This window comes from Aquila chrysaetos, chromosome 12 (genome assembly GCF_900496995.4).
Source record: "Aquila chrysaetos chrysaetos chromosome 12, bAquChr1.4, whole genome shotgun sequence".
Taxonomy (NCBI): Eukaryota; Metazoa; Chordata; class Aves; order Accipitriformes; family Accipitridae; genus Aquila; species Aquila chrysaetos.
Window position 1 is genome coordinate 43,334,596 of NC_044015.1, and position 12,274 is coordinate 43,346,869.

At 46.7% G+C, this 12,274-nt stretch overlaps 2 protein-coding genes across 3 annotated transcripts in view; one reads left to right on the plus strand and one right to left on the minus strand.

Annotated features, from left to right (window-relative positions):
* SLC44A5 (solute carrier family 44 member 5) overlaps positions 1-6,776 on the minus strand; it is a 107,843-nt gene extending 101,067 nt beyond the window's left edge. The window contains exon 1 of one of the 2 annotated variants that reach the window (XM_030031757.2): positions 6,557-6,776. In XM_030031757.2, coding sequence (XP_029887617.1) covers positions 6,557-6,593 — 37 coding nt within the window. In that variant the 5' untranslated portion in view covers positions 6,594-6,776. The other variant, XM_030031756.2, reaches the window with a different exon arrangement.
* ACADM (acyl-CoA dehydrogenase medium chain) overlaps positions 5,788-12,274 on the plus strand; it is a 28,539-nt gene continuing 22,052 nt past the window's right edge. The window contains exon 1 of the mRNA XM_030031765.2: positions 5,788-6,009. The gene's annotated coding sequence lies outside the window, so the exon portion shown is untranslated. The remainder of the gene's footprint in view (positions 6,010-12,274) is intronic.

Sequence of the window (12,274 nt, forward strand, 5' to 3'; positions counted from 1 at the left end):
CTTTCTTGATAACATACTGATTGTTCAGTGAATGATGACATATACTTTGTCATATCTATTCCAAGAAAACAAACTCATTATAAGAACATTCAACATGATCATGAACTTCCTGACTACAAGTAATATAGATGTCATACAGCTCAGAGTATGCAGACACATCTCCACATTAGACACCTGATTTAGAGCCCAATTCTGCTTTGGGAAGAAATGTTCCTCATACTTTGAGATATTAGAAAGCTAGCTCACATACACAAAGTACGATGATCTTGTATGTGTCTCCTACCGCATTCATTTTGTGTTTACGAAGTCAAGAGAGAAACAGCAGCCACATAAATGGCCTAAAATTGCTTTGTCACTTTCACATCAACCAAAGTACATACTGCAGTATCTTCATTTTTTTCAACAAGTCACCCTTGTGCAAGTAAGTACTGTGTTTATTAAACCTACTTTTCAATAACTCTACAATGTGACTGCATAAACCTTCTGCGGGTGTTTTGTTTATACTTTCCAATAACTTATGATTCCATCATCAGCTTCCATTAAATCTGCTAGAAGAGTGGATATGTGTTAAGATAATTTTACATTTTGTGAAAATCAGCAGGAGGCAGAGAAAGACTACCCTGCACATGCCTTGAGGCATGAAAGGTTAAGCAAACACCGTATTAGACTGCAGAGAATCAAACATGGGGGGAGGGGAAGTTACTGTCTAAATGTCCCCCAAAACTTGATTGACTTTGACTACAAAGTCCATCAGTCACAAGATGCGAGCATAGGAAACCTGGCTTCCTGAGTTCTGGTACTCATGGCATTTACTTTTTTAACGGAAAAATTTGGAACAGATAATCAAATTTAAATTAATTACCTACTGTTCAGAATCTCATCACCATTTAAAGTCAACACACCACCTTCTCCTTCATGTAATTACTATCCAGGCAAATTAGAGGGTTGGTATAAGAATTTTAGTCATCTAAACAACTTGGGACAACAGGTGCTTGCTACAAATACAAAAGTGGTATACAGACCATAGAAAGCTTTGAGTTGGAAGGGATCTTTGAAGATCATCTAGTCCAACCCCCCCTTTCACGGGCAGGGACATCTTTCACCAGATCTGGTTGCTCTAAGCCACATCCAGTCTGACCTTGAACACTTCCAATGATGGTGCATCCTCAGCTTCTCTGGGCAACCTGTTCCAGTGCCTCACCACCCTCATCAAAAAAAATTTCTTCCTCAGGTTGAACCTAAATCTACTCTCTTTCAGTTTAAAAGCATTGCCCCTTGTCCTGTCAATATAGGCTTTGGTAAAAAAGGTCTTTCTCCATCTTATAAACCCCTCTATATATTGAAAGGCCACAATAAGGTCTCCCTGGAGCCTTCTCTTCTCCAGGCTTAAGAACCCCAACTCTCACAGCCTTTCTTCATAGGAGAGGTGTTCCAGTCCTCTGACCAGTTTTGTGGCCCTCCTCTGGACCCACTCTACAGGTCCATGTCCTTGTGCTGGAGACCCCAGAGCTGGATGCAGTACTCCAGGTAGGGTCTCACCAGAGCAGAATAGAGGGGGAGAATCACTTCCCTCGACCTGCTGGCCATGCTTCTTTTTAGGTAGGCCAGGATACAATTGGCTTTCTGGGCTGCAAGTGCACATTGCCAGCTCATGTCCAATTTTGCATCCACTGGTACCCCCAAGGCCTTCTCCGCAGGGCTGCTCTCAAACCATTCATCTCCCAGCCTGTAATTGTGCTTGGGATTGCCCCAACCCAGATGCACGACCTTGCACTTGGCCTTGGTGGACTTCAAGAGGTTCGCACAGGTCCACTCCTCAAGCCTGTCAAGGCTCCTCTGGATGGCATGCCCTTCCTTCTAGTGCATCAACTGCACCACTCAGCTTGGTGTCATCTGTAAACTTGCTGAGGGTGCACTCAATCCTGTTACAGTAACTCGCAGAATTAGCTCGCAAAGTTGGCAAAACTTAAGAAATTTTGAAATAATTGGTATGAAGAAATGCATTACCTTGGAGATGCTGCTAAGTGATCATGTAAACTTAAGATAAGTAGAGAGTTAGAATATGTGTGGTATGTATAACCAAGAACATCTTATTCATTAGGAATAGATAATGGTAGATTAGTAAATGCTGGATGAGAATCAAGTAAAAACCCTGTCCTTACCTTACCTTGCTTAATTTTAATACTAAAATCAACACCCACGTGTGCATAATGAGTATGTAAATATGAGACCACCTTAGTATAATGAACTGGACAAGAGCATGACATGCTCAAAAGATCTTTTCATTATATAAGTTTGTGTAGCCTATCACAATTTTTGCTGTATGTGTTTGCTTGTCACAAGATTGTATAAAAATCTCAACCTTTCTTTTTAAAGGTGTGCAGGTATTTGGAGATCTGGCACCCTATACTGCAGTATAGCAATAAAGACAAATATCTCAACTTGATGTGTTGATTGGCTTATTGCACACTGGGTGAAAGAACCCAGCTTTTGGGACAGCAATCCTACTATCTATTGTTGTTGAAGAAGATATTAAGTAGCATTTGTCCTAACACAGACACCACTCATTACTGGTTTCCATCTGGATATTGAGCCATTGACTGTAACTCTTGGGACAAGGATGTTGTGGACAACATTACCATAGGACCTGGCAAAAGATGAAGCAGCATGCTAAGAGAGAAAGTTCTCACTTGAAGAGACCTATCTGCAGTAATAAACAACCAGGAACATACTACAAAGTGCTGCTTTTAAAATTCTCTCTCTGTTTTTCTCCCCAGTCCCCTAAATTTATTCCACAGTGAATTGTTTTATCTAAAACTAGTATGTTAGCAAAATCAGACATTGCTGAAGCTCTGTACCTAGGCTCAGCAGATGTGCTCAAAGAGTAAATGATTTATCCCACCTAAAACATGCACTGCAAAGCCTAGATAAAGTGGACCAAATTTATGTCAGAGGAAGAAAGGTTTAAACCATCTGAATCTGAGTGTCACCTACTTGTAACACTTCTGAGTATATTCAAATGTGAATAAAGTGTTAAATTAAGTTTCACCTTTAATATGAATGTACCCCACTGGTATGAAATTTGAACCTTAGAAGGCAAAATGAATTACATAACATGATACACAAGTATTTACCAGCAGGAGCTAAGGAGGCTTTATCTGCAGCAGTGTCACAGCCAATGGCTTCCACATCGTGTAACACTGCTATGGCTAAATGGCCCATTTTCCTTAGATTGAGGATGTGCTTCCTGCATGGTACACATGTGTAACTGAATGAAATTAAGAAAAGGGAAATGCAGGCCAAGCTACAAGAAATAACATATCTTGATACAAAGTTTCATAGTTCATGAAAAGCTCTTCCAAGGGAAATGGAAGAACCTCCCCCACTTGGGAAAATAACCAAATAGAATACTTTTTAGTAAAAAACCCGACATCATCACTTTGCAGCAGTAAGTAGGAATCCAAATTATAGACTCAAGTTTTGGTTGCACCCACTACTGGCAAAAGAAATCACAGGAAATCTAGTTCTTCCTAGAGAGGATCTAAATATGTAGATATAAAAAAGTAAGCTAGCCAAATTTGAGTTGAAAGTAATAAAATTTGGCACTTCATATACTTCCCCTCAGTAATGTTTCTTAAAATAGTGACAAAAGCTTTTTTTAAAGACATCATCATCATCCATTTGGACTTCAGTACAATCACTGCTAAGAGCCTGATTCTGCAACGAAGACAAAAAGAATTTTACCATTGATTTCAACAGTCACATGACAGCCCTTAATATTGCAGTTACATGAAAGAAAACACTACCTTGGTTAAAAAATAAAGATCCCACAACCTGAAAAATCAGCTGTGATGAGAAAAGGAAATAATGAATATTTTGCCTCCTTAGCTTCAGTGGCAACCTTCCTGTTGGGAAAGAACTTTGTTTTTTCTCATTTGTAAGTCCCCTGCTAGAGAGAGAGGCCTCAATAAAGTAATTGTCATTGTTCTTGACAAAACCTTTGTATTTAACCCATTTTAAGGACAAACTTGATGCAATTCCTGGAGCCAGCTTACAGCTATCCCAATGAAGACAAAACTTAAGAAACCACTAAGAAGCTTGTTTTTTCAAAGATGAATTTACAATCCTTCTCACACATGCATGCAGACAGACAACGCAACTAAAAGTGAGAGAGCTTAAGGGCCTCAAAATGCCTATGGGCTTATCAAAACCTTTTACAGAGCCATATTCACACTAGCAGTCAACCAGTGTGTCCGGTACCTTGGGCTTCCAGCAGTCAGTCTAACTCCTAATATCCAGTCATCTGACAGGATGCTCGTTACCTCAAAGAGAAAACTGAGGTAGTTACAAAACTGTTCACAGATCTAATGTCAGTGGTCAACCATGGGCTTGACTCATCTATTCTAAAGAATCAGATTGATGCCACAAGTTAAAAGCCCAAAACTTTTGAGAAGAATTTGCCTTTCTCATTTGTAAATGCTGAAACTCTGAGGAATCCTTGAGATTCCAAGGAGAGAAGTTTAGGACAGCTATACCTCTGAAAAATATACCTGTGGGCTAATAAATAACCAGTTACTGGCAGAGATAACAAAGTCAAGAGAATAACTATTACAGCAACCTAATTTAAAAGGAAAACCATACTGTATATGCTTAATTTGGAAATGGTGCACTTTCCTTTTGTAAGTCTTTAACATTATGTGATCTAACAGGGAAAACAAATCTGAATTCAAACCTTGCTTCCCAATACAAGACTAGTGCAATTACGCAAGATTCCTGCAAATGTGGCTAAAACAATACACACCACCACTAACAAAATCTACATATGCTAATGAGCTAAAAGGAAGTAAACACAATGATGACATGAAACAGCTAAAGTAGCAAAAATTCCAGTCAGAACAATTCTTCAGAACTACAAGTTGATTACAGATACATTGCCCTCCTCCCTCAAGTTGAATGACTAAAGGATCACGCTTTCTTACCCGAGTAACATGCTTTGAAAAATGAAGTTTAAAAAATATTGTATTATGACAATACAACACTCAGTATTTCCTGTCATGACTTTCTTACCAGAGTGTTCTTGCTTACAAATGGCAAGTGAGGAAGCATATATGGCACTTACTGAACTCTATTCAAAATGTGTTTTCCCTTCCTGAATACTGTATTCCTGCTCTTCTTTCAGAAGAATATTTCCATGCCTATCTTTCTACGATCAGCGCTGAGTATCTATGGTCCTAGGCCTACTCCCTCTGCAGTAACCTGCAAAACCATTTGAATTCCATAGGAGTAGGAACAGGTTCTCTCAGAAGTTAAATAACTACAGACTCACCTACTTAGATTTCACCTTTGAAACACACTAATTTCCTTCTGGCTTGTCTTCCCGCCCTAAAGGCTTTCTTACCATCTCCTTTCTGGGAGGAAGACAAGCTGTGAATTCTCCTTTAGCCAGATCAAGGTTCAGACCACAGAGGTGAATAATAAAATAGGGTTTTCCGAGTTGTAAACAAGTCACACGGCAAGCCTGTGATTCGAGGCAAAGGCCGCTTCACCAAGCCATTTTTGCCCATTTGTATAACTCGGCCAATTACAGGCAGCCTTTGGGACTCGCAGAAAAGAAGCCTTGTTTCTAAGGGGGTTTGCTCATTCTGCAGATTTGTTTTGCCATGGAAATCTCGCGCACGCTGGGAGAGGAAACCGGTTTTGTAGCGACACCTTCAAACAGGCTAAGGAGCTTTGCAAACCCCGTGTCCTCTGTCGCAAACACACGAGCTTCCAAGGAGCAATTAAAGCAGAGCCCGAGCACGGAGACGAAGTTCTGCCCCCGGTGACCTTCCCCGACGCGCTGGCTGGCAGGATCCAGTCAGGGAGCGGAGCTCGCTCAGCCCGCGTACCCCCGCTACGCCTCCGGGCTCCCCGTCCCTACGCCCAAACCACCGGCGCCCCACAACTGCCGCCAGCGCAGCGGGCTCCCGCCGCCCAGCCCCGGGACCACGGCCCCGCCACGGCCCGCGGGTAAGCAGCCCCCAGCCCCACACGCCGGTCCCGCGCGCCCAACGGCCGCCGCGGCCTGGCCCGGCCCGGCCCCGCGCGCCCAACGGCCGGCCCTCCCCGCCGCCGCGCACCTGCCGCCCGGCGGCCTTCGCGTCGGCCCCCAGGGCCCCGGGCGGGCACGCACCGCAGCCCTCTCCTCCCCAGAGCGCGGACAAAGCGGCCGCAACGCACCTGCTCCCGGGGAGGGGGTGGCGGAGGAGGTTCTCGCCCTGCCCGCCCCCATCTCTGCGCCCGCCGGCTCCCCTCCCCGAACCCCACCGTCCCGCCTTCTTCGGGCCGGGCGAGCCGCAGCAGCGGCAGAGAGGTGCCCCGGCGTCTTGGGGTGTGGGGGGGCCTTACGCCCACCCCGCCCCCGGCATCCGCCGAGGGAAACAAACTCTCGCCGCTGCTGCTGCACGCTGGCTGGATCCGCAACGTAAACAGGCCGGAGGGAGGCACGGGCGCCGGCCGCCTCCGCCCCCGAGCACCGGCGGCCGCCCCGCCTTGCCCCCGCCGCCCCAGCGCTCACCGTAGAGAGGCGCGGAGGCTTCTCCCTTCCTCGCCATCGTCTCCCGGTGCCCTCCGCGCCGGCACAGCCAGGGGCCCGGCGCCTCCGCCCGCCGCTCAGCGCGCTCTTTGTTGCCGTGAAGGCATGAGAGGCAGCGGCTGCCGGGCAGCCTCCCGCTCCGCTCCGCTCCGCCGCGGCCGCTCGGAACACCGCCCGCGCCCCGCGCTGACCCTCCCGTCCCGTCGGCTCCGCGGCCGACGCCTGCGCCGAGCCCGCGGGGGCGGTGCCCGAGCCGTGCGGGGCGGGGGGGGAGCCGCGGGCAGAGGGGCCGCGCCGAGGGCAGGCGTGGGGGCGGCAGGACGGCCCGCAGCCGGCGACAGGACCGCACGCCCCCTCCTCGGGACGCGCCTCGCTAACTTCGGGTGGGCCCGGCTCCCGCCGACAACTTCGGCGGCTGGTGGCAGCGGGCGCCGTACCTGGCGGGGTCCGCGGCGGGGGTGTCTCCATCCTCTCCCCCCCCCTCGCCGCCGGGCGCTGCCTGGGAGGAGCGCCCTGCCGCGGAGCGCGGGTCGTCGCCCCGCGAAACGTGACCGCCAGCAGCCGGATCGGCTCCGGCTCCGGCTCCGGTTCGGGCGCCCGTGCCGCTGTCAGGGCGGGCAGGCTCTCCCTTTCCGTGCCCGTGCCCTGAGCCCGGAGGTTTTGCCGCGGGGAGGAAGCGGGCAGCCCGGCCCTGGAGCCCCTCGCTGCCCGCCCGGGCCCCGCCGGCCCCGGCAGCCACCTTGGAAAGCGCCTCCCGCCGCGGCCCCCGGCGGAGCTGTCCGGGCCGCCCGTGCTGAGCTCCCGGGCCGGGCCGGGCCGGGCCGGGCCGGGCCGGGCCGAGCCGCCCCGCGGGGAGCAGCCTCCGGCCCACGCGAGGAAAGGGCGTGAGCTCGCAGGGGCCGCTGAGAGGTCGCAGCACTCTGGCATGCTCACGGGGAGCTGGGTTTTCTGTCCCCTCCTGACCGGGAGGCATTTTAACACTTCAGTTTTGGGTCCGGGTGGGGGCTGTTCTCATGATTCGGTCAAAAAACAGGTTCGGTCCTGACAATCACAGATTGCTGGTCACAAACTTTCCTTCAGTTGTCATCTGTTTTATCTGAATGGGGCAATGCCACTTAAAGAGCAATTAGTCTGACTGCTGTGATTCGGTTTGAGTCATGACAGCCCAAATCATCGCTACAGCAAAAGGACGCTACGTTCAGATGTCGCACAGCTGTTTATCCATTAGTCCGCGGTTAGGGAAACTTCACTAAGTCCAACACAAGGAACATTCTGTATTGAAAAAATTTTGAAATAACCCTATATAATTCTTGAGAGAAGTGCACCTGTAGGCCATCATTTACATGTTTCCACATGAACAATGTGAGGAAAAGGGACTTCCCAAGGCTTGCAAGTAAAGTTACCCTTTCAAAAATTGGCTTCAGACCCTCAAAGGCACACGATTATTTTACTTATGAGTAAATTAATATGCATAAATCATGGAAGTTGTTACTACGCTTGTATTGAAACATAAACCAATCATATGTGCGTTAGAGGCAGTGACGGTATGTGCCTCCTCTGCAGTGAGTACACCACCAGGTCTTGTAGAGCTAGCTGCCTCAGCTAGTTTTAAGAAAACTACATCAGGCATATGTAGCACCTTATCCATCCTCCCAGAGGCCTCAGTTCAGGCCAATTGCTCTGATAATTACGGAATTTCACATATGCAGTTTTGACTGCTAGTAGTGGAAGTACTGGGGGAAGTTATTTCCCCCTCTGCATTAAATTGTGAGGATTTATTTGTCCTTCTAACTCTTAAAATGAGTAGTCGTTTCCTCCAGTTACCCTATTTCATCAGAATACTACCTAGGCAGAGGTTTATGCATTCTGTGCAGCACCAGTGGTCTGCAAAGTTAATGAGAGTTCCTTCTTAAACCTAGTCCACCTATCCTCTTAAGCCACTTACCCGGTCTAGCTACCCAAGATGCCTGTCTGCGTTCCAGGAAATGGATCCCAAGGGTAAACACCTGATGTGGAAAAGGGATGATATACTTTGCTATCTAAGAAGAAATCTTTATTTCATCTCAGTGTTGATGACTAGAAAACAATTCCAACAATCTCACCTATAGAAAGAAGAGCTGCTTGTGTCAGAGACTGAGTGAAACGTGAGAAAAGCTGCATAGGACAGCTTTGTAAGAAGCAAGGTGGTGGGTTAATGTCTTCTGGCTCATTCTGATAAGGCATGGTAACCTGAAGGTAGCAGGGCATGACAGGATTTGCTAGTCAGAGCTGAAGTAGTATTCTCATGGAAGTTTCAGTATTACTCTACAGCTCAGTGTTACTCTGTTCCCTTTGTGCAGAGGGGTGTGTGTATCTATATATAGCCTACTTTCAAGAATGGACATTGGGATCTCAACAAACTACACAATAAACAACCTAGGTAATGGAGTTTGTATAGCCAGTCCCACAAATAAATATATAAAATATATGATATATGTATCATATATATATAGTATATATAATATAGAGCATACACAATATATAATATAGTGTGTGTGTATTATTGTGTATATATAATATTATACATACTATGCAATATAGTATTTATATTCTGTATTATCTATTGTATTTAGCATATGTTATACTTAACATACACTATATATAACATACAGCATATGTTATATATAACAGAACATATATGTATGTTGGGCTATGGCTAACAGCTAGAAATAAGCTATTACTTACACAGCACTTCCAAGTTCTGGCAAAAAAAAACCAAACCCTCACGTGCACTCTAGCAAAGATCTTTCTTCCTTTTCATTAGGGTTTGTAGACCAATATAAAATCAGGATACTTATGATTTTGTTGAAGAATAAAATCATATATAATATTAAGAAGTTAGCGTAGAATCCTCCAGGAGAAGAAGTAACTTTTGACTTGGTTCTGACTATCAGAACCAAGGAATAACTTAAAAATACACTAAAAAAAGAGAAAACTTACTAAAAAGAACTAAAAAGGTTAGAATAGCACTAAAAACTACATGCATTAGAGTTTTCCCAGTAGATAGAAGGCTACGTAAAGACACCACTTTGAGACATAGCAGATCATCTTTGTATATTCATGTTTCTCAGAAGGGCCTGAGAAATGGCAAAAGGAAGCCAGCATGTTTAGACAGAATGAAATGGGCAGTTGCTACAGACATGGAGGAATCTTTTGATAAGTTAAAGTTGTGTTCAAATGAGTAAATTAGAAAGAATCACAAAATTTGGCAGGTTAAATGTGAAAGCACAATAAGGCAGGCCAAAGAAGAGTTTGAGCATTAATTTGCAAAAAGTGTGGACACTAAAAATAATCCTTTTTTTAAAGGCCAGCAGCAGGAGGAGAATATGCAGGGCCAATATGATATTTTCCTTAAGCCTCCTATGCATATATAGACTTGAAGGTCGTAAAGATTTTGGAAATTCTTGAAAATACTGCTGATGAAAATCCAAAAAACTGCAGACTCATAAACCTCACCTCTGCACATTGCAAATAGTGGAAACTAAAATAATGCAGACAGATTTGGAATATATGACAAACAGGGAAGTATGATATTTGTAAAGAGAAGTCGGGGCTCACAGAACTACTGGAGACTCCCTAAGGAGTCAGTAGGCATGAAGATGAGGGAATACAGCTGATTTTGGATTTCTGAAAACATTCCACAAGGTTCCTCATCAAAAAGTCTTAAATAAATTAAGCCAGCATAGAGGGAAAAGTCTTTTTATGGCTAAAAACTGTTAAGGGGTGTTAGGAGTGGCTGTCGCCTCTTGCAGCTCCGGCCCAGAACCGCCCCGTGCCCGGCTGCTGGAGCCCAGGCCGGTGCCTGGGGACCCAGCGTCTCTGCCCAGGCGGAGGGATGTGGCTGCCACCTTCCCATTTGCAGGTTCAGCCGGCCGTGAAGCTCAGCCCACGACCTAGAGACACACGCACAGACACACACAGGACACGGACTCGGCCGGTCACACGCACAGCCACACACCCGACACGGACTCGGCCGGTCACACGCACTGCCACAGGTGAGGCACTGCCTTCAACAGTACCTCCACACAGGACCTGCCTTGAACATGAGCACAGGCAGTCACCTCCCTTCCTCTGCTTGGGCTGGCAGACACAAAAGATCAATACTGCAGGCACACACACGAGACTCTCTGGATGCACAAGCACATGCACATTCACGGCCCCTCTGTCTGCCCGCTACCCCTGCTGAGATCCTAGCACTCTTGCCCATCTCAGGGGCCGCTACTTGCTGGCTGGTCCGGCTTGATGCTTCCTGCAAACGCCTAGCACGCATACTCATCCCACAGGCACTCCACACTCACACTCGTCCCGCAGGCACTCCGCACGCACAGGTCACCCTGGATAGCAGCATGGATTCTTGCCTACCAGATATCCCTGCCTGGACCCAGCAGCTCCTACTCACCGGCAAGTCCAGCTTGAAGTTTGCCAGTGAATGAGACAAGCACGCCCACTTTCGGGAAGTTACTGGCACTCACCACCCTCAGCAGCCAGCATCAGGCACAGGAGCTGTGACCTGCTGTCCCACTCTGGCTGCTGCTGCTGCTGAGCCCCTCACTCGCCTCACCTGCACCAGTCCCTCCCAGTAGCAGGTTTTCGGGACACATGCTGTTTCTGCCTCAGTAGCTGACACTGGGACCTCACCAGCTCCAGAAGCTGGCACCACAGGCCGGGGACACCCACATTCCCAGTCTGACTCCATTTGCTGGTTACCAAATCCACTCACACATGACCCTCAGTAGCTGGCACTTTATCCTTGTAACACACATACACATGGCACAGATAGTGAGATTACAGAGAGAGATAGCTAAGAAAAGATTTAATAGGAAGATAGGATTCAAGATGACTGTGGTGATCAGGTGCTGGGCTCAGTCAGACAAGTGTACTGACTACCCTCTTTTGTGCAGGACTGGTCCGTTTTACACCCTATTCTGTCCATTCTTCCTTTGTTCCTCCAGAAGCCCTTCCCCTGCACATTCCTTCATTAGTGTGCACAGCTCCACAGATCCCTTTCCAACATTCTGGACCCTCAAGTTTGCATCCTTATCAGTTGCAAAGTCCCAGTTTGCCTGCAGTTTATTGAGAGCCAGTTTGTTTCTTGTCTTTGCCTCTTGTCTTGCCAGTCAAGTTTGTGTCTCCGTATTTTGTTTATGGCTTCCCATTTTTTCTTGGTATCCCATTTGACAAGACCTTTGATCAGATAATCTTACTGAAATAAACATTCCATCATCAGATAGTGTAACTGACCAGGTTTGTGTCTCATGACTGCCTCCCTTACCACTTGTCAGTCAGGTCTGTGTCTCTTTATATTCTTGTTTATGGCTTCCTCCTTTTCTTGTTCTCCCTTTTTGCATTGAAAAGATTCTTGACCGGATACCCTTAAAGGCACAGACACTTTCCTTCCACACACCCTTACAAAAGATATTTTTAAAAAATTTCAAGACTAAACAAAAATTTGTTACAGTGGTGGGGTCACCCAAGGAATCTCAAAGACTTATGTATTGGGACTCTTGCTGTTCCAGGTACTCATCAATGATTTGAAAAAGGAGAGGAACACTGAAGTGGAAAATTTTGCTGCCGACAATAAGTTATTTATGGGACTGAAAAATTTCAGATAACCTCAGGGTAGATAAATATAAAATGATACAGACAAGGGATGCAGAGAAA